General features: G+C 44.8%; 1 protein-coding gene and 1 long non-coding RNA gene across 4 annotated transcripts in view; one reads left to right on the top strand and one right to left on the bottom strand.

Moving 5' to 3' along the window:
- Positions 1 to 27,811, top strand: part of LOC119390955 (ephexin-1) — a 117,433-nt gene that overhangs the window by 58,558 nt on the left and 31,064 nt on the right. For all 3 annotated transcript variants that reach the window (XM_037658666.2, XM_037658665.2, XM_049414988.1), the window contains exons 10-11: positions 6,460 to 6,505; positions 27,551 to 27,686. In XM_037658666.2, coding sequence (XP_037514594.1) covers positions 6,460 to 6,505; positions 27,551 to 27,686 — 182 coding nt within the window. The remainder of the gene's footprint in view (positions 1 to 6,459; positions 6,506 to 27,550; positions 27,687 to 27,811) is intronic.
- On the bottom strand, positions 6,379 to 27,644 carry LOC119390956 (uncharacterized). The gene is made up of 2 exons (XR_005183539.2): positions 27,531 to 27,644; positions 6,379 to 6,549 (listed from the first exon to the last, which is right to left on the bottom strand). It is a non-coding gene; the product is annotated as an uncharacterized LOC119390956 (long non-coding RNA).

Genomic DNA, 27,811 nt, shown 5'->3' on the forward strand with positions numbered 1-27,811 from the left:
GCATTTCAATTCATTAGCACAGCACTGCTGCATTTAGGCTTACCATTGTGATTAGTGTATTGAAAACTATTTCTCACTACAAGGTACTGGTGACGTGTGTTTGCAAAAAATAAAGTGAACTTGTTTGCATCCGACTTGTCGTTTGAAAACTTTTATGATGAAAGCAAGGGCATAACCAAGGGAAGGCATACTGGGCATGTCTCCTTTAGCATGAAGTACAGACTCACTCAATTCTAGCTTCCATTGTTGTTCCATCAAAGTTATGCATATCCCGTGGGTGAAAATTCCCAATAGTTTGAACGTGCTAGCATTTCGAACAGTTAATGCAAACATACCGCACTCCAACAATGCTCTCAGCAGCGCCTCCAAACGGCATTGCCGTGACTCAGCCGTGGAGAAGCTTAAAAGAGACCCCGTCAACATTGCTTGTATGGAAGCAAAAAACATGGTGGAAATCTCATGCCATCTCAAATGGCGAAGTCGCTGTTTCTGCATCAGTTCAGAACACATGTGTATGCACCTTCATCTGAGCCGCACGGCAGTGCACTCTTCTTTCGAACTGGAAGTTCAGGGGAGGGAAGAAAGGCGCTGTTTTCTGCTTCCACTCTGGCGGCACGAGCAAGGAATGCAGTCGTGAAGAGCAGAAATGCATTCTTCCAAGGGGAAAGGCTGCTTTGTGGCCAGCTGCTGATCCTTTTTTCTCCATTGTGAATAACCAACCAGTGACGTGATGACCTTGAATGCTACAGTGCAGAGGGCAGCAATGGCAGAGACCTAGTGGTGTCATTATTCTTAGTGCTGTGAGATGCTGTGTGTTTGCTTGGCTTTGGAGGGTGTGCATTACATTGTTACGTATGCAAGCGTCATGGAGAGCCACAGAATATACACCCACCAAAGGACTTCAAAAGAAAGATAAAAATTCTGCATGAAATTGCAGTCTCTTCCGAGGCAGAAATCGGCAAAACACAGAGAGCACTCTGTGAACGTGCATCCAAAACAAGAAGTCCATCGCTGCTGGGTATGAAAAGCAGCAAGTCGAGCCATGCAGGAAGAGGCTGCAGACATCAGCACATCCCCATCTTGAAGATGCTCTCATGATGTGAATTAAACAGGTCCATGCTTTAGTGCTGACGTACTGAAGCAAGTGCGCTTGAAACTAAAGATCTGCGTTTGCTGCCAGGAGGATCAGCCGTGGCTACTATCCTGCAAAAGCCTACAGGCTTGTAAGGCTTCAGTCCGCGTACTAGTAGTAGCAAAGGCAATATCTCGGGTCGTAAAGCCACATATCTTTTAAATTTGCCGTACATCACCTATACTGATGGTGAAGTTGATGTCACTCATGTGGGATATCTGCATCTATATTTATTTTCCTGACAACAAGCTGAAGAGTCAAATGGCAACGATGTACACTAATGCAGATGCAGGCGCGTGTTTTTGTGCGGAGCGCACACAGTCATCAGGTGGTTGGAGCCAATCAGACGCAATCGCTGCTCAGGCATCTTGCCAACTGCTCCATGTCCTCATGGCCACAATGCGCTGCGGCATTTTTCTTTTCCTTTTTCTGCCTCCACTCCTCCTTCGTTCACATTCTCTCCTCCTCCTTCGTCACACACTACTTGGCTGGCACACCTCCGCTTCTGGCATTATAACTAGGGGTGTGCAAATATTCGAAATTTGGAATATTTTTCTAATAGTATTTGCTATTCGATTCGATTTGAACTGGAATTTTACTATTCGAACTTCCCAAAAACAAAAAAATTCGGGAGATCCCACGTACCGTGGGAGTCGATGTTATGCGAAGCATGCGGCGGGTAGATGACTGTGGCGTAACGTTTTTTACTGAGCGACACGTTACAAAATGACGCTAAAGATTTGTATATATTTTATACGCACACACATATATGTTGAATAGCTGCATATGTGTTATATAAGCAGTTTACGGTTGGGTAACGCTGCCAATGACAACGTGGGTATTACCAACACCACAAGCGGTAAGCTGATATGTAGTGTATTACGTGTCCCGAGAGCGCACGCGCGTTTCACGAACCCGTGTGCATGTGTGCAAGAAGTTCTTGACAATTCTTGAACAAGGGCATCATCACCGTGATCAGTGAACACCAGCAGCTGGTCATGACTTGCTATAGGATCCGGTCGTGATCGTGGTGAAGAGGAGTCCATGTGTATTGAAGTATGTGGTATAGTAGAGCTGTTGGAATTCGCGGATGCCTCCGTCATTTCGTCGACAAATTGTCTGTCGACAGAGCCGGCGACATATCGGAACCTGAAGCCACCTTTCGCGTTGGTGAGGCATAGGCCGTCGAGGCTGGTAGGCCTGGATAGTGCTACGTAGACCAACATCAGTGGATGGTGCTTGTCCTATTCGTAGACTACCTGGGCGTATGTGGCCTACGTAGCCTAGTCTACAAATGGCTGTCAATCAATCTGACATTATCCTCGGTCAGCATGAGGCCATCGCCCAGCCTCTTAAGAAATGAAGAGGACACTTCATCGTTCTGGTGGACGAAGTGCACTTTACGATGCGGTGATGTGGATGTCATATGTAACTTGCGTTAATGTATTCCTCCGGGGTCGAGCAATGCTTCAATATAGCTTGCTGAATCATAGGAATACAAACGTAATGTTTATTAGACTGTTATAAAATCGGAGCCAACACTGGAACTACAGACGTCAATCTGATATGACGCCCGTATCGTAGGAGTATCATGTAGTGTTTATTGCTTTCTTGTAAAATTAGATAGCCAGCCCCACAACCACAATTGACGTTGCACCGCTATTACGCCTGCGGAGGCTATTTTTCCAAACCAGTTTATGGACCTGGCGTGGCTCAGTGGTAGAATACCCGATTGCCACGCAGAATACTTGGGTTCGATTCCTGCTGGGATCCCAATTTTCATTATTAAATGCGAAGCATTTCTTAGCGAACCTCTGGCACTTTGAGCGTTTCTATCTACGTATCTATCTATCTATCTATCTATCTATCTATCTATCTAGCCGCCTACGTTTGGTTGCTCTCACGGTCGCGTCCTTAACCTGGTGTAGACCAAAATTGGCATGGGAGGGTAAGAGCATTTCACGAATATGGCTGTCGGGTCATGACATGAATAACGTGAAAATCCTGTCGCGTATGTCGTCAAACCCTTCCCTCCCGACATGTGTGGCACATACCCGTTTACCACGAGTCGCGGTGTACGGGTATGCGCCACAGGTGATTGAAAGTTTATATTTACCCAGCAACGGCGAGAACAGACATTGGTAACCAAAATGCAACAGCGTTAAGAAAATCCGACAGCGGCAGCGTTGACCCGACGAATGTAAAGAATGAAAATTAGGATCCCAGCAGGAATCGAACCCAAGCATTCTGCGTGGCAATCAGGCATTCTAGCACAGAGCCACGCCAAGTCTATCAACTGGTTTGGAAAAACAGCCTACGCAGGCGTAATGTCGGTGCAAAGTCAATTGTGGTTGTGGTGCTGGTTATCTAATTTTGCAAGAAAGGAATTAACACTGCATGATACTCCCACGATGTGTACTCCTGCGATACAGGCCAGGGGCGTAGCCAGAAATTTTTTTCGGGGGGGGTTCAACCATACTTTATGTATGTTCGTGCGTGCGTTTGTATGTGTGCATGTATATATACGCAAGCAAAACTGAAAAATTTCGGGGGGGGGTTTGAACCCCCCCAACCCCCCCCCCTTGGCTACGCCCCTGATACAGGCGTCATATCAGATTAACGTCTGCGGTTCCAGTGTTTGCTCCGCTTTTATAGCAGTCTAATAAACATTGCATTCGTACTCCTATGATTCAGCAAGCGATATTGAAGCATTGCTCGGTGCAGGAGGAATAAAGCAACGATAGTTACGTATGATATTGCCATCATCGCACCGTAAATTGCACTTAGTCCGCCAGAATGACGGAGTGTCATCTTCATTTCTTACTGGGCGATGGCCTCATGCTGACCGAGGTTGATGCCAGATTGACTGACAGCCGCTTTCTAGACTAGGCTACGTAGGCCGCATACGCAGAGATAGTCTACGAATACGACAAGCGCCATCCACTGATGATGGTCTACGTAGCACTATCCAGGCCTACCAGCCTCGACGGCCTATACCTCACCAACGCGAACGGTGACTTCAGGTTCCGACATGTTGCCGGCTCTATCGACAGACAGTTTGTCGACGAAATGAAAGAGGCATCCACGATTTCCAACAGCTGTACTATACCTCATACTTCACTAAACATGGACCCCTTGTCACCGCGATCACGACCGAATCCAATAACAAATCATGACCAGCTGCTGGTGCTCACTGACCACGGTGATGATGACCTTGTTGAAGAACTGTCAAGAACCTCTTCCAGACATGCACACGGGTTCGTGAAACGTGCGTGCGTTCTCCATCATAACGGACAAGTGTAAGCACTACGTATCAGCTTACCGCTTCTGGTGTTGGTAATACTACAGTGTACTGTAGTAATACCCACGTTGCCGTTGGCAGCGTTACCCAACTGTAAACAGCTGGTTATATAACACATATGCGGCTCTTCAACATATATGTGTGCGTATAATATTTATACAATTCTTCAGCGTCATTTTGTAACGCTTCGCTCAGTAAAAAAAAATTTACGCCATAGTCATCTTCCCGCCGCATGCTTCGCATAACATCGACTACCACGGTACGTGGGATCTGCCAATTTTTTTCCATTTGTTGAGTCAACGCTGCCGATGTTGGTTTTACTTAACTCTCTAGCATTTAAGTTACCAATGTCTGTTCTCGCCGTTCCTGGGTAGACATAAGCTGTCAATCACCTGTGGCGCATACCCGTACACCGCGGCCCGTAGTAAACGGGTATGTGCCACACGTGTCTAGTGGAAAGGGTTTGACGACGTACGCGACAGGATTTTAACGTTATTTATGTCATGACCCGGCAGTCATATTCGTCAAATCCTCTTACCCTCCCATGCAAATTTTGGTCTACACCAAGTTAAGGAGGCGATCATGAGAGCACCCAGACGTAGGCGGCTAGATAGATAGCTAGATAGATAGATAGATAGATAGATAGATACGTAGATAGAAACGCTCAAAGTGCCAGAGGTTCGCTAAGAAATGCTTCGCATTTAATACAGTCAACGTCCTATTGAAAGTGACCCCTTCAGATTTTTAATATGCCTCACTTCATTACACTCTCGTATTGCGGCAAAGCTGCATTTCAAGCTTCGTTATGGTTGAACATTGCCAAGACACAATGTCCGATTGAAAGTGACCCCTTCAAATTTTCAATATGCTTCGCCTCATTGCACCCCGGTATTGCGGCAAAGCTGCTTTTCAAGCTCTGCTGTGGTCGCAAACGTACTAACGCAAGAAAACGCTGGTTCCAACATGGAGATGAAAGATGTGGCAGAGGTGGGTGCTCAATTAATGCTGAATGACATAATGCAGCGCTAAAAACACACACACCACAAGGTAAGGAACACAAACCGACGGGACAGGCACAATTAATGCTGTTTTGGATCTGAAATTTGGGCAGGAAGTCCGAAAAATCGGAAGCCGAAGCTTTTTAGCATCCAAAATTTCAGATGTTCTTATACATCGACGTCTACGAGGCAGATTTGGAACTCCGGACTTGAAGGGAGCACACCCTTGTCCGCCACATCAGTCGGGCTTCCACAGAAGTTGAAAGAGGAGGAGAGGCTGAGGAAATGGCATCTTTGCCCATTACGGGTAAAGTGTTGTCGGCAACACTTTGGTTGCACCAAATCACGTACATAAATGGTATTCGGCCTCTACATTTCCTCATTTATGATAAGAGAACTTTGAAACACCACCCCGCCAGTGCTCCATCAACCTAGCGAAAAGAAACACTTTCATGTTGCTATCTCATAAGAATATGCTTGGGAATCCTCTCTAACATTTTTTTCTGCAAGTTCGCTTCGAAGTATTAGAAAAATATTCGAGAAATATTCTATTCAATTCGCACTCACACTTCAATATTCGAATTCGCTTCACACCCAAAATTTTGCTATTCGCACAGCTTTAATTATAACTGCTTTTTCTTATTTGGGGCTGCACAATAAGCGGTACATTTGCATACATGGAGTTCCATAGGAGGGAGTCTGAAAGGCCATAGCAGGTTACATTATGAGTGGTCTGGGCTGTATATGGATCCTGGCCTGGAGCCACATCCCAAGAACGCTTGCAGCATTTGTCGCACAATATGTTGCCTAGCTGGGCAACATAGTGTGCGACCACCAACTAGCCCAACAGTCAACTCCCTTATAGCTGGGCATTTTTAGCACCATTGAATAGGAGACTGCTGGGTTCCCAAAAGAGTATGTTGTGCACCAAAATGTGCAGAGTACTTACTGTTTTTGTTGATGCCTGTAACAAGCAGCACATGTGGTGCTTTCACCGTCGATGTGACAGCCAGCGTGATGCCTTGCAGGCTCCTCCTCTTCCCTACCACCAGAGACCCCCTGTGCTGAGCCCAGGTGCGTGTATTGCAGAGCTGTGTGGAGAACAATCACGGTATTCCCTGCACAAATAGTGTGTCGCTGCTTTTTATGCTATCCACACTTTAGTTGCACTGCGTGTTTAGGTTACTTTGAACCTCTGTGCCAGTCAGCTAACTAGTTGTTGCCCAGCTTTTGGTCCTAGTGGGATCATGGCTGAGCGCCATGATCCCACGAGGCTGATGGTGCCATTGTACTTTTGCCAAGGTCCACAAACAGAGTAAGGAGTAAACAGAAAAAAGAATTTCATGGCAAGCATGGCTAGAATGCTCAAGTGTTACTGGCCGTAGTTGTGTACAGTGGCATTCAATTTGAGTTCAAACACGGTGGCCATGGTTGAAGGAGCCCAAAGCCCATAGACTAACGCCAGCTAACGTGAGATTGGTTTTGGAAATAACAGTAGTGAGAACTGTGTTTATGTCGCTAACTGTTTTCTGTGTCGGCACCACTGTGCATTGTTGGCGCCGCTTTGACCACGGGCAGCATGTTGCAACTCATATTGAGCGCAACTGTACCTAATATATTGTATAGATTCAAGAGCTCCTTTTGATACATTTATTACCTGTTGACTGGAGTGTATTGAACCTGTGAATAAGGTATAACTCTGTATGCTTTCTGTCTCTCGGGGACTGGAAGGCTGACTGAAGTATATAAAGATTTGCCAATATCACTATTTTAGGTAGAAGCAAGGAGGTGATTGAGCGAGAGATGCTAGAAGCATACCTCATCCGAAAGAAAAAAGATATATGTATTAGCGATACGTCGGTGGTACTGCGTTCAGCTGAATTTGATTTTTTTGATAGGTTTCTAAACTAGCACGTGCATTGAGAGTGGGCGATTGTTGGATGGGACGCATGGTGTGTTATTGCGCATGTGTGGCATGATGTATATATTGCGGTGGATTTGCAAGAATAAAATTAGTTGCGAGTTGACGCTCTTTCCTTTCGCCTACTTTCCTCGGTGGTGTGCGTCGTCGAATTTTCTTGGAAGTATATAAAGGTTGAGTTCATCAAGGTTGGGACCTTCCACATTAAAATGCAGCACTTTGGTAAGCTTTTTGCTGTGTCCACACAATGCCTGTTTAATCTAACATGAGGTGGTTGTCCCATTCTGCCAGTGTATTAACACGGTAGTATTAAAGAGCTCGTTTTGCAGAAATTCCAGTGCCGGCATTGGCATTGTTAATTGTGAGCAAGAAATTGGCATTGTCCATGAGAGAAAATTCGAAGCAAATGCAAATAAATAAAAGAATCTTTCGTCTGACTGAGAATCAAGCCCACACCTTCTGTGAGGTAAGCAGGTTTTCGAGCACAGAGCCACGCTGGTGCTTGGAACTGCTTCGTAAAAGAACGCTATAAGAATGTCATGTAGTGGGAGTCTCCTTAGCACATGTAATATTACATGGCAGAATCATAGGATTGCACCAGGTGTCAAAACATGTCAATTGCTTAACGAGAGGGTGGTTTAAGCTGCCCATAAAAGTGCTTACATATGTTGGTACAAAAGGAGTTTCCATACTAGTGCCAAAAATTTTTTGTACGTAGTAGGTTGAATCGAATTTAAACAATTAAATGTAAGGAAATATTCAAGTAAATTAGAGGTAATTTTTATTCATATGTGGTTAATTGCAATCTTTAAGTAACCTTGAGACTGCTTGAATCTCTTCGAATAAATTCTACAGACGATTCAAACAAGAAAAGCATCGGGAATATTATTTACAACACTATTACAACATATAACATCCCCTGTGTTTTCCTTGGCTCAATTTTCTGTTGGATTCATTTGGTTTTGCTTAAGAAAGAAATGAGCCCCTTGGAAAAATTGTCCTTCTTTCGTTCTTTCAATATCATTTGTGGTAAGTACATTCACAGTGGTGGGAATGCTGCCACAATTGCTGCAATGTGGTACGTTTCACTGAAGCTGCTGTGTTCATGCTACAAGTGAGAGACACTCTTGCAGTGCTGCTCCAAAACGTGGTCTTCAAGATGCACACAATGGCAAAAAATTTCTTGCACTACATTAGAGGCTACAAACAACAGAACTTGTGGCCAGTGCCAGGCAGTCTCCACCCTGTGTGAAGAGGGCTGTCATGTGTCCTGCATTTCTGAAAGCTCCCCAACGTAATAAAATTCGGTGTATGCTCATGCGTAAGTCAATGTGGAGATCTGTTGGTGCTGTTGTGCATATTTCCCTGCATTTATAGAGTCACTGTACATGGGTCCCAAATGCTTCCTTTGGGATTTGTGTGCGTTAACTCAGTGCACTCGTACCGTTGGCCTTTGTGTGAGCGGAGCAACAGTCTGTATCGCAGCAGCTTTCACCATGGCGACCACATTTTCTGTTTTGCAACATTGTGCGTGAGTTGTGTTAAAAGAACGGAACAACACCCTGTTATAAGAGAAGCACACGAGTGTGGTGCATTGGATGGTTCACAGCAACGAAAACGATGAGGGCTCTGTGCAGCGTGAGGTTCTCACGAGCACCCTGAGCATCGGTGCATCGAAAGCCAACTAAAATAAGCACTAGGGTTGCCACCTTTTACCGAAAAAAAAACCGGCCCTTCGGGGGGGCGGGGGGGGGGGGGGGAGTTAACAGGAGATTAATATAATGTTGAACAATAGACGCTGTGTCAATTCTTCGGCATGCATTGCCATTTAATGTAACATTGCTTTCATTGAGCCAAATAAACCTAATGCACAAACAAAAGCAGCACACTCAGCTAACCATGCAACTTGACATAAAAGTACCCGTGATTGGAATGATGCTTCGCTTATTAGTCTGAATGTGCTGCACTGAAAAGTAACCACAATGCTTCGTCCATAAAAAAGCTCTTCTTTGCGTCTGAATCCAACAGGCCAGTGGCATTATAGTTAAGGAACGTTAAAATGTGCCTATGCCACGAAAATGTCGCATATTCATGTACCATACACGCGCAATAATATGCTCTATTCCAACGATCGCTAGACTTGAAGGGATCCCAGAAAGTGGTTGACTAATAGCGTAAGAGTTTTGGTGATTGACGATAAATATTTACCGTCGTAGTTGTTAAACTACGCGGTCGGGGACTGACCGCCGGTCAGTCCCCGACCGCGCAGGTGGAATTCCTCAGTCAACACGTGCGGTCAACACGGAGAAGAGTAAAAAAAAAATATACTCGGGATACGATGAGCAAAAAACCGGCCAATGATGGCCGGTCTTAGGTGCAAACCGGCGACCGGCCCCTTGTATAAAAAACCGGCCCGGCCGGTCCAAAACCGGGCAGGTGGCAACCCTAATAAGCACCAGTCATTAAGAACCATGACATCTGTGAGGGAAAGAGGGAATCGACACGAGGGAGAGATGGGCATTTTGAAGAAGGGATGGCAGCTGGTGTGCAGAAGATGATTGTGACATGCATTTGGAGTCAGGCTCATGAGGCTTCTACCTAGCCGGTGATGGCCTGGCGTGCTTAGTGAGCTGACTAATTCTACGACTGTGGCACTGCTCTGGGGTAACGGGGTGCGGAAGGGCACGGTTCCAGGAGCTAGACCAAAAGGCCTTCCACTCAATCACCCATACAAGTTTCGCAGGGGCTGCGAGTATTAAGTGCAAACCATTTCTCGATGCCAAAATATGTCGAGCACATCTTAGTGTCAGCCACCGAGACCTGCTGTTTTCCTTCAGTGCTGCGCCTCTACCTCCTAGTGCTTGCCTCTGTCTTGTCCAAATGGCCATCATCACAATTTCATTTCCTATGGCTTCATTTTGTATTGTTCCATTTTTTAACATATAGTGAGCTCAGAGTTCACTACATGTCCTTTTATTCTTAGAATTTCACCCAGCCAGACAGAGTGCTGTCAAATATGTTTATCTTTAAACTCGCAGTTCGTTTGGTACTTCCATATTGTGTCATGCCACAAGTCCTGTGGACTTTTCCTTGTGTTACATTTTGTACTGTTTGTTGATACCGGTTGTTTGTGTGTGTGTGTAAGTTGCTACCAGCCTTGCCTCGTTGTAAAAAGGTTTGCTATCAATAACTCGATGACGCTGAGGTTTCTAAATGATACAAGAAGTTTATTTACATTATTTACAACTGGGGTTAGGTAGCTGAGGATCTTTCATCCTTCGTTGTTCAGTTGTCTGTCGTCTCTCTTGGGCCGCCGAGTTCCCCCGCTCCGGCTACTCTCTCTCTCTCTCTTTCTCTTGTTCTTTTTGGTCGCACCGTCTGGTTTAGCAAGGGGCAGTCTGGTCCTGTTCCTTATCCTGTTCCCAGAACTTATACGCTGGAGCCCCAATCGCCCAACCTTTCCCGTAGGCAGGCAAGTTGTTGGCCAGACACCCCGCAACGGTTCTGGTGAAGGGAATGATCTTTTACGTACTCCCCACCGAATGAGCAGAGCTCATTGACCTCTTGCTTCTAGCGGGTGGACAAGTTAAACAGGCCATTGTACATTGATTCCCCCAGGCAGGCGTACTATGCAGGCGCGGTTGCATCCATTGTGCCCCGGAAGAACTTCAATAATTTGCCCAACCTTCCATGCTTGTTCTGGGTGAAAGTCATCACGTGGGAACACCAGGTCGATGTCGCATAGCTCACTTGCTGCTGCACGAGTGGTGATGCAGTGGCAAAGCGCACAAGTACTATGCTCGCCAGCGTTTCCATAGCAAGTCAGACGATTTCTGGCGATACTTCCACTGACGCGATTGTTCTTTGGCGGTAGAAGCTGTTGGTTGTTCTCTGTGAATCGACGGGGAGGTTGGGTGTCTTCCAAGAGGATCATATATCCTTGCCGAGGCCTGCAGTGCAAACCACTTCGTATTTCGATTTACGGTGACAAGCTCTAATACCGTTCTGAGTGGATACAGCACCACGTTGCACTTCCTATTCCACTCGAGCCCCAGCACTGGCGTTATTCCTGACGTCGCGATCTCACTGGCACTACGTTGATTCTCAACTCCATTGGAAGTGAGTCATTGTTGCACTGTGTCGCTGTTAGAGCTCTGCATCTTCAGATTCATTTCAGCTGAGCTCAGGGTTCGCTGTGCTTTTTCTTGGAAAGTCATGACCTCTTGCACGGTGTCATGGCCCGTAATTTGGTCATCGATGTAATGACACTTCTTTAGAACGTTGATCGTGTCTGGTAGGTCAGCGAAGGTGCCAGCGAGATGGTGTATCGCCGTGGCCGAGCTCTTTCTCCTGAGGTAGTCGGGCTGCTTATCTTTAGGCAGGTGACTTTTAGCCGTCTGATGTGGACCTTGTGGGTTGCTCGCGTGGATGTTTTCTCGGCTGTTCAGTCCCAGGCGAAACGAGCCGAGAATCGCCTCAAGAGTCGAGCTGTCAAGCACATCTTTGTCCGTTGCGTGAGTCTTGTTGAACTCGACAGCCCACTCTGTGGGCAACACATGAAACAAGCTCGCGCACGGTATCGCATCGTATGTGTCTGGTTCAAAACCAAAATTCTTCAGCCTAGCGATGTTTCTGTAGACGTTGTCATACAGGCTACGGAGCGCATTCACGTCATCCAGTGCTTCAACTGTATGCACATTCAACAGCTCTGTGAGGTGTTCCTGCACAAGCGCGTCCTGTCGGACGAAGCGCTCTTTCGCTGTCTTTATGGCACACTCGTAGTTTTGATCAGTCCCGTGGATGCCACTCAGCGCTGCAGCCGTCCTGCCCATCGGTGCCTCACTGTGATACAAAAGATGCTCGGTGTTTGAAAGGGCACCATTGTCGTTGGAAGTCTCTTCTAGTCGGTCACCGCTGAGCTCTTCGAGTTACAGTTCTGGCAGCTTGAAGGTACCTGCATTGCTGGTGGATGATAAGGCCATTGTGCTTCCATTACCCGTACCTCCATCGGACATGCTCTTTTGTTGCAAGCACCGAAGTCGTATCCGCATATGTGTGATCAGCACTTGGTATTTCCGCATGCCTGCGTACTCCTCAGCGAAGTCGTTGTCACTAACGTGCGGTTTGATAAGCGTATCTTGCTGCTTCAATTCTTTGACGATGGACTCCAATTGATCTCTTACTGTCGCGATGCGATCATCTCCGTCTGACTCCAAATCATCTCTGGTCTTCAGTAGCATGAGCTCCTTGCTCAGCTTTTCCAGCTCGACGCGCAACACGGTAAACAACACTAGCTAAAAGAGTCCCTGTAGCACAGCCCAACCAGCCGCTATCATTTAGTATAACCAAACACTCAAATGCTCTCCCAAACATAAATAATATCCTCTTCAAGTATTATCCAATATTATCAAGCAACGAGTGCCTTAGAAAAGTGTTTCCCCAAGTACCAAAAGTCGTGTATCGCCGCAGTAGGAATTTTAAGGACATGTTAGTGCATGCAAAAGTAACACATAACACCTTGTTCGTGTCCAAGATGTAAGACTTGCAAACACCTTCAAGATGACGTTATAGTTGAAAGCACCAGAAGTGATTACGTCGATCATATAAAATGTAGTTTTACCTGCACTAGTTCAGACGTTATCTACATGATCGAATGTTTGTATTGTCACAAATAGTACACTGACGAAACGGGACAGCCTGTTAATGTTAAAGGGGCATTACGTGGACACAGTGAAAAAATTAGCGTAAGCAGTGGCACAGCATTTTAATGTAGCAGGTCAGAACCTGCGACGATCTCGAACTTTACATACTTCAGTGAAACTTCCGGTCCCCAAGAGAGAGAAAATATACAGAGTCATACCTTATTCACAAGTTCAATACAATCCAGCCAGCAGGTATAAACGTTTCAAAGGGGGCTCTTGAATCCATCTGACATGGCACATACACAACGAAAACCAATGAGTGTTAAGCCCTTCTAGGATTTTCTAATTTACCATTGTTAAGTGGTGATTCTGACAACTATAATTCAGTGAAACATGTACCCTTTCCCCCCCCCCCCCCCCCCCAACACACACACCTAGAGGTACATTTACAGCGCAAAAGTAAAGACACACCACAAAGAAAGAAAACGACACACACAAGCGCTGACTATCAACTGACTTTATTAAGGCGATTGTCAATGCATTTATACCTCCAAGGCAGACTTACCGCACATGCGCCACGCAATCAACATAAAAACAAAACTGAAACAAGGTGGAAACAAAGAATCGGTGTATTACATACGTGATGAAATGAAATCAAACTCAGATGAGTGCAGAGACAGAGACGTGTCGCTTATGCAAAGATGAGCCCTTTTTCTGATATGATAGGCTTCTAATGCCAGCCGCGCATGCTCATTGTGGCTCCTGCCAACACACACCTCTCTTCTTTTTTTTGTGTGTGGAATACCTCTTTCCTTTTGACTCACTCAAATCGTCACGGCGGCCTCTCCCCCACCCCCGCTTTTACAGTTGCCTTCTCCTCCTCCTTTTTTTATATGAAGGAGAGGGTACAAAGCATATACACACAAGCGCTAAGGAAATCAATGGCAGCCTTGAAAAAGACAAGTCCACTTGTCGAAACGTCGGCTCCAGCACACACAGCCCTGTTTTCATATTCCTCATCGCAAGCTTCCATCTTCCCCTTCCTGCCTTTTTTTTTTTGCCTAGTTACAATGGCATGCATCCACAGCATCTCATCAGCATCGAAGTGCTTGCCCTGCCATAAGCTGCACCGCTGTCACTGCCCGGAGAATATTGCAACATTTTCCCGAGAAAGCAGTGTTGCAGTATCCCAGTATTCTATATCTACTTCTTGACGGTCGACAAATGTTCATGTTAAAGAACTGCTCAAAATTACATAAAAAGTCTTTCATTACTGCAGGTTTCGTAGTACAGTAGCTTTTAGACACAAAAGGCCATTTTATTATTCAACGCTATATTATACTAACTCTCTACCAACCTGGAGCCTAATAATTTTATCCATAAAGCACAACAGCATGTTCTTCACCAGACAATGCAAATGGCTATCTTGTAATGAAAGCAAAAATGTCATAGTTCTTTCCAGTAGTAACAAGATTACGTTTATGCAGCGTGCACTTCCAGTGCTGCAGCTAAAGCCCCTCATTGAGTTGCGAATGTCAAGTGCATTGCGGGGACACGTTCGCCGGCCTAAGGTGATGGCAGTAAGGAGGCTGTCCATGGGAAAATGAAGAGCAGCGAGTTGATTTCGTCTTCCGGGTGATTATAACTAAACATGCATGCATGCACACATATACGTATCCCCTTCAGGCACGAATTATGATGGACTCTAAAAATGTGTCAAATTCACGCACCTTAACTCCAAGGCACTTGATCTTGCATCCCTAGAAAGAAAATGAGGCAATACGTTGTTTTGCACAATTTTCAGTAATTTATGTTAATTAGCGTGTAAATAAAATCTAATTATTCTGCAATCGGTTGGCTTCAATTCTTGCATAAAAAGAATAAACTATTAGGCTCAAGATGCTTGGCCAGTTTGTTTTCTGGTTGTATTTGTTTCGAGCAAAGAAAAATAACACTCTTGACGTCGGTCCTGTAACGCGGCCCATCAACCAATCATCTAACATGGTACTGTCTCCAGCAAAGTGATCTTCTGCAGCAGTATGCAGCATGATGAAGTAAAATGACCACTAGTTTTCCATTCGGGAAGCCTGTACAAAAGTGCATACTGCGTTTCAAGCCATTTGAAGAAACACGCGTTGTGTGACGCACCTACGTAGCTGATGTGTAGAATTCTACACACTGTCACTGAAGGCAATATAGATTTCACTTAACATGGTACACCTGTTCCAGCTTGGAGACTTAAATAGCATTTGGGTCCACGCCAAATGTCCTAGCCATTTTGGCGACCATCTCAGATATGTTCGAAAAAATCGTGCTAATTTGTAGCATTGAAAACAGTGAAATGCTAAAATATTTCGGAGAGAAACAAATTTGTAGTCGTGTCACATGTGCGAGGCTTCCAAGTTTCGCATAATGTCGTCTGAGTGAGGTTTGTCAGAAAATTTATTCTGAGCATATCATTGCACGTTTCAATACCAAATTTGGTTGACATATTAAGGACGGGTGTTTGTGTAACGTGTCCGAAGCTCAGTAATATTACTGCAACTTTTCTGCCACATACAACTCCATAAATCTTGTCAAAATCTTGTATGTTTGCATTTTTTCTCTCTTGATATTGCCCTAATTATGAATATCTCAGTAATCAATACTGATTCTACGGAGGGTAAATTTTGCGTTAAATATATTTTCAGACCACTGATGTTTCTTAATTTTTACAAGAACAAATCATGAATTTGACGAAATCTTCATTTTTGGCCTATATTGAGACACAATTTACACCATGTGATGCTTCAGTTAAAAATCACTTTTGTACCTGAATCGAAAGCAAATGAATAGTTCTTCTTATATGGCAAGTTTTATCATTGCATTTTTCACTTTTACAAAGAAAATAATTTTTGAGGTTTTCCGTTCGCGGCTATCTGACCGTTTGTTCAAACAACAGCTTCCTCATTGAAATTTCCCATTGCTGTCAATAGGGAATTTAAAATTATTTTCTTCCTTGAAGCAGAAAATGTAATGGTAAAACTTGCCATATAAAAAGAACTATTTATTTGCTTTTGATTAAAGTATAAAGCTTATTTTTAATTGGAGCACCACATGGTGTTAATTCCATCTCAATGTGGACCAAAATGAAGATTTTCTGAAATCCGTGATTTTTTTTCTGAAGATTTACAAACTTCATAATTATCATCATGCGCCTGACTGCACTCACTGCAGGGCAAATGCCCCTCCCATGTTCTGCCAATCAGCACAGTACTGTGCTTGCTGTGGTCACTTTATACCCGCAAGCTTCTTAATGTCATCTGCCCACCCAACTTTCCATCTCCCCCTCGCGCATTTGCCTTCTCTTGGAATCCATTCTGTCACTCTTAATGACCAGCGTGGTTATCTTGACCACGTGCTACATGCCCATTTGTTCTTCTTGATCTCAACTGAAATGTTCTTAACACCCATTCGTTCCCTTACCCACTCTGCTCTCTTCTTGTCCCTTAAGGTTTCACTGATCATTTTCCTTTTCATTGATCGCTGCGTCATCCTCAATCTCAATTGCGTCTGTCAATACTTTCCTTTTGAGGGATAATGGTAAAGCACCATTCATGATTTGAGAATGTCTGCCAAATGTGCTCCACCCCATTCTTATTCTCATAGTTACTTTAGCTCCATTGTTCGGCTCTGCGGTCACAGCCTCTCCTAAGTAGACGTATTCCTTTACAACTTCCAATGCCTCGCTACCTATCGCAAAGCTCTGTTCTCTTCCGAGACTGTTGCACATTAGTTTAGTCTTCGGCATGTTAACTGTCAGACCAACCGTTCTGCTTTCCTTGTGCAGTTAAGTAATCATGAGTTGCAGTTCGTCCCCCGAGTTACTCATCAATGCAATGTCATCAACGAAACGCAAGTTGCTAAGGTACTCTCCATTTACTCGTAACCATAACTCTTCCCAATCTAGGGCCCTGAAAACTTTCTGCGAGCACACGGTGAATAGCTAAGACGAGATTGTGTCTCCCTGCCTGACACCTTTCTTTATTGGGATTTTGTCGCTTTCTTTATGGAGGACTGTGGTGGCTGTGATGTCACGGTAGATTTCTTCCAGTATTTTTATACATGGTTTGTTGATGCCCTGATTTCGCAGTGCCTGCATGACTGCTGTTATCTTGACTGAATAAAATGCCTTCTCGTAATCTATAAAGGCTATATATAGGGGCTGGTTATATTCCTCGCATTTCTCTATCACTTGATTGACAGTGTGAATATGGTCTGTTGTCGAGTAGCCTGTAGGAAATCCCGCTTGGTCCTTTGGTTGATTCAATTCTATAGTGGCCTACGAGCAAAGAGAAAGAAATTCGGCGAATTCACTATAATTTACAAAAACTGGAATAGCAGTCATGTTTATTTTTAGCACGCATGTCACAAGGTTGCAATTTACAAACATAGGTTACAAGCAAAAAAAAAAAAACTCCTTCAATGCTACTTTTTATCAAGGGTGCTGACTGACAGATGCAGAAAGTTGTGGAGTTGTGTATCGGTTAGCTAGGAATGCAAGTTTGATTTGATGAACTTCATTGTTGAGAAAATACCTGCCAGAATGCTCTAGTGCTTATGTGGCTCGACTGCTGAGCCGAAGGTTGCTGGATCAAGTCTCGGCTGTGGCGGCCACATTTTCGATGGAGGAGAAAATGCTTGAGGCCGGTGTACTTAGATTTAGGTGCACGTTACAGAACCCCAGGTGGTTGAAATTTCTGGAGCCCTCCACTGTGGCGTCTCTCATAATCATATCAGGGTTTTGGGATGTCAAACCCCAACAATTACTCTTTCTCAAGAAAATCTGTTTGCAGAGCTATGCATTGCTGAACACCGTTATCATGGCTGCTGCTAGTTTCTTCAAACTCAAAGAGTCTGTGAAGCCAGCATAAAAGCTGCTGGCCGCATGCAGCCTGCAGGTTGCCAACCTCTGCTTTACAGCCCGTTCAATTCTCTCCATATTATACCTTCTTATGTCAGCTACCTGGTGGCTAATGATTAACTTCGAAAGCTCCGCCAATTTTATTTTGTCTGTTGTGTTTGAGGCTATCATGTTTTGACGCTTCTTAATGACATTTTTCATCTCCTGGGAGAGCTTGCCGGTGTCCTGTCTAATGACTGTACCTCCAACTTCTACTGCACACTCCATAGTGATACTCATCAGATTATCATTCGTTGCGTCAACGCTAAGGTCGATTTCCTCGATTATAGCCGGGTATCTGTTCTGGAGCAAGACCCGAAATTTCTCTACTTTCCCTCTCAGCACTAACTCATTAATTGGCTTCTTGTGTATCAGTTTCTGCCGTTCCTTTCTCAGGTCCAGGCAAATTCAAGACTTTACCATATTATGCTCACTGCATTGGATCTTGCCAACCTCTTCCACATCCTGCATGATGTCTGGGTGTGCGCACAGTATGAAGTCTATTTCATTCAGTTTCGCCATTAGGGCTCCTCCACATGCACTTGCAGTTCGCTTGTTTTCGATAGAAGGCATTCAAGATTCGTAAATTATTGTGCTCTGCGAACACTACTAATAACACCCCTCTGACACTTCTAGAACCAATGGCATATTCCCCCATTGCCTGATCTCCAGCCTGCTTCTTGCCTAGCTTATCATTAAAGTCGCCCATCAGTACAGTATACTGTCTTTTTACCTTACTCATTGCCGATTCCAGGTCATCATGAAAGCTTTAACTAAATGGTCATCATGGCTGGATGTAGGCGCGTAGGTCTGTGTCACTTTCATCTTGTACCTCTTATTAAAAGTTTAATTACGATACTTGCCACCCTCTCACTAATGGTATAGTATTCCTCTGTGTTGCCAGCTATATCTTTATCGATAAGGAACCCCATCCCCATTTCTCTTCTGTCAACTAAGCCACGATAGCGTAGGACGTGCCTGTTCTTTAGCCGCGTATAGGCCTCAGCTGTTTTCCTAACTTCACTGAGCCCTATTGCATCCCATTCAACTCCCTCTAGTTCCTCAAGTAGCACTGCTAGACTCCCCTCACTAGATAACATTCTGGCATTAAACGTTGCCAAGTTCAGATTCCAATGGTGACCTGTCCGGACCCAGAGATTCTTGGCAGCCTCCTCTAAGTCGCAGGTCTGACTGCCGCCATGGTCACTTGCTTCTCAGCCGCTGGGTACTGAGGGCCGAGGATTAATCGGTGTATTCGTGTGTGAGGTAGTGGCCAAATACAGCACCAGGGTGGCCAATCCTTCTCTAGTGAGGGAGTGCATTACCGGCTGTGGGCACCGGTGAGGCCGCTCCCCAGGCCTCTTTATGCAATTCCATCATCATGCATTTCTTTTCTTTATACAAGGTGTGTTCAAATGAAAAAGTACGAAATGACACTGTCGGTATAAATGCAGACTTTATTCAAAGTATACACCATAGGCCTGAGCACAACGGTCCCATTGAGCCAAAGGATTCCTTGTTTCCAGAATTCCTGTGGCTGTGACGAGACCCAGTTCGAGTTGAAGCGCTTCCGCTTCAGATGTTTTTTCAGGGGACGGAGCACATGGAAATCGCAGGGCGACATGTCCGAGCTGTAGGGCGGATGGTCAAGCTGCTCCCACTGGAATTTGGCCAGTTCCACGTGTGCGAGACATGTGGATGAGCGTTATGATGGAGCAGAACGATACCCTCTGTGAGCAGCCCCGGTCTTTTGTTCTTGATGGCCATGCATAGGCTTCAGAATGTCTCACACAGTCCTCCTCGTATACGGTCATCATCCGGCGATGACTGGTCACCGGTTTAACACATTCCATTGTCAGAAATCGGATAACACCTCGCTGCTCCTCAATCGTCGAATTTTGTAATGTGAACGCCATCCTGTCCTCTCACGCACAGCCGCATGAATTGGACGACACTCTATATAAGAGCCTCTGCTTTCTCCTGCGCATGCGGGTGCCCCTGCATGCTACGATCCACGGTGGAGACCCCACTCGCATCCCTAAATGTCTTGCTACGTTCTCCCATAGCAGCATAGGCATCTGTGTTAACAGTTTCGTTGTTACGACCTTTCGTACCTCTTAATTTGAACACACCTCGTATAATCCGGTGGGGAATTGGGCGGCACCAGGATTCGAACCACAGACCTCTTGCATGAGAAGCTGATGCTCTACATCTACACCATCGCTGCATGTTTTCCATAGTGTGCAGTGGAAAGGGATGGTGTTTTTTTTTACAGTCTGACGTCCTCTCAGCAACCAAAAGTGGTCTCGATGTCCAGAGGAAATTGTTCCCACACCACTGTGAATAGTGTGCCACTGTTACGAACTTAAGCAGTCTGAAAATATTTGTAATGCAAAATATACCTTCCGTAGAGTCAGTATTGATTACTCAGATATTCATACATGGCACAATATTACAAGAGAAAAAAATGCAAACATGGCAGATTTTGACTAGATTTATGGAGGTGTATATGGTAAAGAAGTCCAGTATGATATTATTAAGCTTCGGGCACTTTACACTAACGCCTGTGCTTAATATGTGAGCCAAATTTAGTATTGAAACGTGCAATGATATTCTCAGAACAAATTATCTGACAAGCATCACTCAGACGACATTATGCAAAATTCGGGAGGCAGTCACATGACCAAAAATGTTTTTCTCTTCGAAGTATTCTAGCAATTCACTGTTTTCAATGCAAGAAATCGGCACGATTTTTTTTAACACATTTGGGATGGTCCCCAAAATGGCTGGGACGTTTGACATGAAGTGACCTATTTGCATTGAGAAATGCACCCCACTAGTGATTTCTCCAAAAGGTCTGTTTGCTGTTCCTAAGTGAGGCTTTAGTTGCTCCAGAAGCTGTACCTAAGTGGCTTTGGTCAGTAATACCAACAGTTTTTTGCTGAAATAAATAACTTCTCTGCTGCTGACTGAAAGCCAGACTTCCAAGTCCAATCAGCAGGTCTGTTTTTCAAATCGGTTTGTTTTGCTTCTTTGCAGTGTTGCTTTGATGTCTTGCTGTTTGCTGCTTTTTCAAAACATTCTGGTGCACTCCTGTTGCCATTTTAGTGTGGATAAAACCTGCACTTATTCATTCTAGTCATTTAAATTTGTACTATATCATATCTGTAATAAGAGCAACTTTTATCCAGTTTTTCTTGCCTTCACATGCTACTGCAACGAGGGCATCTGCTAATAGTAATCGCCATTTTGCATGATTTAAAATGTGCTCCAAGATTCTCTTGGCCGTTACCATTCGTGTACAAAGAGCAGGCATTTAATGTTATCAGAATGGCCTGACCAGAGAGTGTTTGTGTTTTGTTAATGGAATTTATAATCTGAAAGAAGTGTATTCTGAATAAAGGATGGAAGGAAGGATGGTATATTAGATCAATGATGTTTTGTTGGATATATAGGTCTGTGCGGGATTTGTGCAGTGATTTGTCTATGGAAACCTTATGAACCTTGGAAGAAGGTAGAAATGGACTGCTTGTTTGTTGTTAATTAAGCATCAAGGAGCACTACTTGGTGTGTGTGATTAATTTTCTGGCCAAGAAATCTGTTGTATTTTGTATAATGTGACTGTATCCCGGAGTTGGGTAATAAGAGTAATTGTTGGCGTTTTACAGCCCTAAAGCACGTCATGATATGAAAGACACCATAGTGGAGGGCTGCGGAAACTTCGCCCACGTGGGGTTCTTTAACATGCGCCTAAATCTAAGCACACAGGCCTCTGGCATTTGGTCTCCACTGGAATGCGGCTGCCGTGGCCGGGATTCAACCCCGCAACCTGGAAGTCAGTAGTCAAGCACCATAACCTCTAGACCACCGTGCTGGATTTCTGGAGTTTGGTCGGAATCTAATTTTCTATAATGGATGTTTTCACTGAGTTGTGTGAGAGCCTGGTTTTTATATTTTTCCATTGGTCAGAATACTATTCTACTTCCTTTTTCCGCAAGGTTTTATAAGGTCCTTCCTGTCGGTGAGTTCTTCCAGAACACTGTGGTTTCAGTGAGATAGGTTCTTTTAACACCGTCTAGTTGTGCACAGAATTCTACAGTAGACTCTCAGTAAACGGAACCTGAAGGGACCAAGAAAATGTGTTCCATTTAACAGGAGTTCCGTTTACTGAGAGATGAACAGGAGTGCAGAATCCAAGTATGAAACCAATGATATTAAATGCAGTTGTTCCGTTTAAGCAGCAGTTCCGTTTAACAGATTTCCGTTTACTGAGAGTCTACTGTAGTTTTATGTTCCGATCTAGTTCGTGGCATTGTTTTGTATCTGGTGTACATGTGCTTGGCAGTCGCAGAGCATCATTGTCTGCATTTTCTGCATCCGCTCTATGAAAAAGAGGTATTTTGCAACATGTGTTTGCTTGTTAGCCGTTCTCACTTTGTGTAAGGAAGCTTGGTGAAGAAATGGGCTTTGCACTCCTCGAACATCACCTTGTGGTTCCAGCAATGTTCTCACCTCACGGCAATGGCAACTCGTAGACTGTGACATGTTTTGTTGAAATCACTAACCACGCTCCCATAAAGGGGTATTCAGACGGGGGAGAAATGCTCGGGGGGTAAAGGTGGAGCCTAGTGACGTCAACTCGCGAGGAGAAGTCTCCACAAATGCCCCCCACTCACACGAATGAGGCAAACAAAGGGGGAGACCAGTGTTACTAGACTACTCTGGTGGCTTGCACCACCCGTTTGACGAGCTGCAGACGACCATCGCTCTCTGCAGGAGCAAGTGCAACAATGTGGCCAAACAAGAGCCCAAAATTCCGCCATATCCCCCACCGCCGGGGGATTGTTTGTCCTTTCGGGGAAAACGTCCCCGTCTCCTCCGAGGAGGCGCGCGGGGGTCACGCCCACTCGCTAATCCGTGAGGTCGCGGTCACGTGATCCGCAATCCCCCCGTCTCCCCCAAGCATTTCTCCCCCGTCTGAATACCCCTTAATGTGCATTCAGTTACGCTACGCATCAGTCTGGGTATGCTCTCCCCAAATTTTATGCGGATGTGGTGAAGTCGCACACTGCCATTTCTTACGCCCAGATTTTTCGGAATCTGACGTCCTGCACCCAGAAGCTAGTACATTGGCTGCAGAGGTATGTGAAATATAAAACAGTTTTACAAATGAATAAAACAAGTCTACAAAAGGAGGTTATACTTACTCTTTAAATGCCATAACATTACTGATATCATTTCACGAACACAAGACTACTACTATAAACCAGTTTTACTCTGTCATGTGCACAACCTATGTGTTTAACCGGCCCATTACATTATGCTGTATGCCTGGTGTTAGAGAGAGAATAAGAAGAAAGGCAGGGAGGTTAACCAGGGCTGAGGCTACCCTGCACTGGGGAAGGGGGAGTTATAGAGGAGGAGATAAAAGTCACTCTTCAGCCGACGTCACTGTGCTGCGTTTCGACATCACAAACGGTGAATCAGTCCGGTATCCTTGAGAAAACGCAACAGCGCTTTCGTTGCCTTTCGGAACTGCGATGGGCAGCCCCATGGTCCCAATATCTTCTCGACAGCGAAAGCACTTCCGTCCAGTTGATTTAGAGCCCGACATACGCAAATGAGAGGCTTCACCTCCGCACTTCCTGGTGTTAGGAATTTGGTCGGAGAAGCAGGCTTACTGGCGGGATTCAGAGACGCTTGCAAGGGCAGCTAGGAAGAGGAGAAACTAGCACAGCACAGAAACATGCACTGAAACGCAGAAATGTACAAGCGGCAGTTATGCAAAGCACTGGCACAGAAGTACGATGCAAAGTGTGTCTACAGAAGAGTTCAAGCAAATAGAACGCTCACAAGTTGGAACTTGAGGAAGCTGTTGTGGCTGTGTCGCTCATCTGACAAGAAAAGGCAGGCAGGTCGAGGCCCCTCAGGCATTAGCGTTCGACTCTCGAACGTTCTATTAAGCCGATGTGTCTTTTCTCTCGAGCCTCTGGCTCCATTTGCCCATTCTTTTCTTCTCGTGTGCCACGTAGACACGTTCAGCAGAGCATCTTCAATGAGTGGCCCAAGGTTCTTGCTGCGGTGTGCATGCCTGCGCGCTTTTATCATTGTTGTGGCATCAATGTGGTTCATCACAGTCAAGAGTCCGACGGAATCCTGTCTGGTTGGGGACAAACATGGTGAAATAAAAGAAAAGCGCGGACCAAGGGAAAAGGCACCAAAATTTTAAAAAGACGTTCTGGTTCCCGCACGGGAGCCTTGTTCACATTGACAGCGAACGGCCTAGTAGCATACCACGCTGTTTGCTGTCAATGTGAAATCCCGTGCGGGAGCCGGAACGTCCTTTTAAAATATCGTGCATTTTACCTTGGTTGGCGTTTTTCTTTGATTCTGCGTTTCATCACACTCGGTCACAGTGGCATTCTTGCAGGTGAAATAGTCACGTCTGTTGCATTGAAACCTTGAAACTCCTCTGCACCAGCCTACTTTAGGCCTAAAGTCATTTTTTGCATGATAAAGTTACATTAACAATGTATGTGCGATATAGAAACATAGAAGAAGCTTTAAGTCACATACGGGAAACTCGCCACAAGTAATGAGAATATTACGAGCTGAAATAATTTTTTGTCAGCTTAGAATAGCCCGTACATGCAAGACGCACTCCTATATTTGTTGAGCTGTGATGAACCTCCACTTTGTGGTAGCTGTGGCAAACTGCTGACTATTCTTCATGTGTTGCTGTAGCCTAATGAAGCAAAGGAAAGCATAGCAGACATTATTTGTAGTTTTCAACTGTAGTGTAGTTATATTGGTGTAATGCCTTGCTGTAGTCTTCCCGTAGTGTTAGGAAGTTTAAGGGGTCCTGAACCACTTTTCAAAGTGATCTTCAATTGACCTCCGTATCAAATTTATTGCCTCGCAAATTGGTTGCTGCAAAAATTTCTCGAATCCGTCAAGAATGAGCGGAGTTACAGAGATATGTTTCACACTTTAAGCGCTTTCTCTCTTCTCTCATCTTGATGAGCGCGCTGGAATCCAGACAGGGAAGAATGGCATGGCGGAAAGAAGTTACGTCGGCGCATGTCATGACTTTGAGATTGCACGATGACATGCAATCACTCTCTGTCATTCTGATTCCTAAACGAGCAAGTGTGGCTACATTGTAATGTTAGCCAGCTAATGTCACGTGGTCATGACGGTGAAGAAGGCGGCAGTCGGACCATTAAAGAAACTCTTCACTGGGCGCCTAGGAAATAGAAAGTCAACGTATGAACAATACACGCTGTGCACCAATGGTGGCAATCACATTTGTCGGCCATCAGTAATCTCATTGGCAGCGGAGCATGCCGGCTTTTATACATCAGTGACCGAACCTTCCAGCGCTATCGCTGGTGCATGCGGTCTCTCTAGAATAAACTTGGTTACTCGTGTACTCCACATAATCTTAACGGAACAGTCTGAAACAATTGTGAAGTTTATAAACATTCCATTGCGGCCTACGACGAGCAGTGGTAACAGTTTTTTATGCGTGAAGCCTGATCACATCTATAATAAAGGGATAAGTGCGTGTGAGTCTATGGAGCGCAGCACCAACATGTGGCAGCACCCGATGGCAATAAGTGCATCGGATCCAAACGCTGCTCTTGATTTATGTCGGCTATTGGCCAATAGCATGCTGTCTGCTGTTCAACGTCAAACAGCAGGCACTGGCAGCTGCAAAGAGAGTGAGCACGGGCCTCTGTATGAAAAGAGGGTGCCTGAGAAAATGGCTACTTCATGGTCCGCTACTAAACTCTCCTTAACGCACACGAGTGTAGCTTTTGGCTGAACCGTTCATAGCAGTGTCTGCTTTCCACAGGATGCGATTATTTCTCCAATCCCAAGGGGTGGTTCTTGACCCCTTTAAACCTTACTGAAAAAAAAAAGAAAGAAATCTAACTCAAGGATGCAGGCTCGATTCCTGGCCAAGCCAGCTGCATCTCGATTAGAGTGATATGCAAATTGTATGCAGACTTAGGTGCACATTAAAACACACCACTATAGTATGCCTCATAATCATATTGTGGTTTTTGCACGTAAAACAGCACAAGTTATTACTTCTAAGAAAAGATTCACTTTTTGAGAGGAAGTCAGTTTTGCCTTTCTTTAGTGATGCTCTGCAGGTCATCCTTTGAAGCAATCCTTGTGATGGCCTCTTCTCAGAGGCTGCTGCTGTGGCTGTATCAATTATAGAAGGGGTGCAGGTAGAGGCCTTTCTCTCTTATGCCTCACTCACTCCCTGCCCTTTGGCCCCAAGGAAACTTGTTAATTATTATCACTTTTTCATTAATCTTAATCCTTCACTGTAAGTGATTTCATGGCTGCACTCTCGTTGCTCTGATTGCTTCCGATTTTTGAGAGCTAACCAAACTAACATCTGTGGATTCGTGGATCCCCTAAGGCTCAGAATTGAGCCTTTCTGAGCCCGTTGGTTCGGCATTGGTGGCAACCTGTAGCGCAATACAGATGACAACACAAAAGAATGTGGTCATCTTTCGTGTCCTTGTTTATTGCTCTGCTAGTTGCCGCTCACCTAATGCTCACTTTTTGTGCCTTTTTTTTATTGACATTGTCTGGTAACATTGTTCCTTCTGTGCATCTTTCTACTGATAACAAAGTTATTTATAGCAAATTCACTGATGACTCTGATTCTTCTATTCTTTAGTCTGATGTTAACCAAGATTTGGAATGGTTTATGGAACATGAAATTTACTTTTAGTAAGCGTAAACACATGCAGATTTCCCGATATAGAACCGAAGCAGCCACTTATGAACTTAGCAATGCTCCCCTTGACGCTGCGACTTCTTACAAATACCTCGGTGCACATATAACAAATTTCTTCAGTTATGAAAATATAACTTCTAATCTTTCTTGGATACTGCATGTAACTGTTACTAACTGTGCTAACCGCATGTCAGGCTACCAGTGTTGAAATTTCTGCCTTCTTCTAGTTCGGTCACATTACCTTTGCATGAAGAATGCCTAATGTGTCCTAAATTGGAATATGCAGCATTTGTCTCGCTCTGTGGCTTGGATTCACATCGTCTGAACTTAATCTGTGCTGAGCCAAGCATCGTGTTTCATGCTTTCCAGTTACCGTTGTCATTACAGTCATGAAAAAAGTGCTTTTATTATCATTGCTGTCACAACCCAGATTAATCACTCCTTTATGTCTTTTTCCAGACTCTATGAATTTGTAAGAGCAGGCTTGTCACAACACCTGCATACTGTTCAGCCCGCATTCATCATTTTAGCGTCAAACTGAACGTTCTTTTAATCCCCTTGTTTCCAGCACCCCTGTACATAGGAACAACCATCCCTGACGTGTTGTTGTTGTCGTTGGCTTTACTTAAAAATTGCATATGTAATACCACTTCATAGCTTTTGTCACTTTTTACTTTTCTGGCATTTTCCACCATTTATGTATCTCAGCCATATTAGTTGTTGCTGCATTTTTTTGTCTTGTTGTGGTGCCACAGGCCGGCTAGTGTTTGCTCTGTTATTTTCTGTTGTGTAATGTACGTAATCCCACTCATGAACGAGAAATGTACTACTGTGCTGTTGTGGATGACAGTGACGGCCGGCTGTTGGAGGAAGAGCCTTTGTACCAGTTCTACCAGCAGGCTGTGGTGCAGCAGGCATGCCAGTGGGGATCGGTTGAGGCAGATGAGCCTTGTGGACAGCGCACCCTCTGGCGAGAACTCCCACAGGTGGGCCATCTCTGTAGCACATGCTACAAAACCATATCAGTGGAACATGCAAGGAGCCATTTGTCTTGTAGTGCAGTTATTAATCAACAGCGCTTTCTTTGAACTGACTACGCCATACATTGCAA

This window comes from Rhipicephalus sanguineus, chromosome 4 (genome assembly GCF_013339695.2).
Source record: "Rhipicephalus sanguineus isolate Rsan-2018 chromosome 4, BIME_Rsan_1.4, whole genome shotgun sequence".
NCBI classification, from domain to species: domain Eukaryota; kingdom Metazoa; phylum Arthropoda; class Arachnida; order Ixodida; family Ixodidae; genus Rhipicephalus; species Rhipicephalus sanguineus.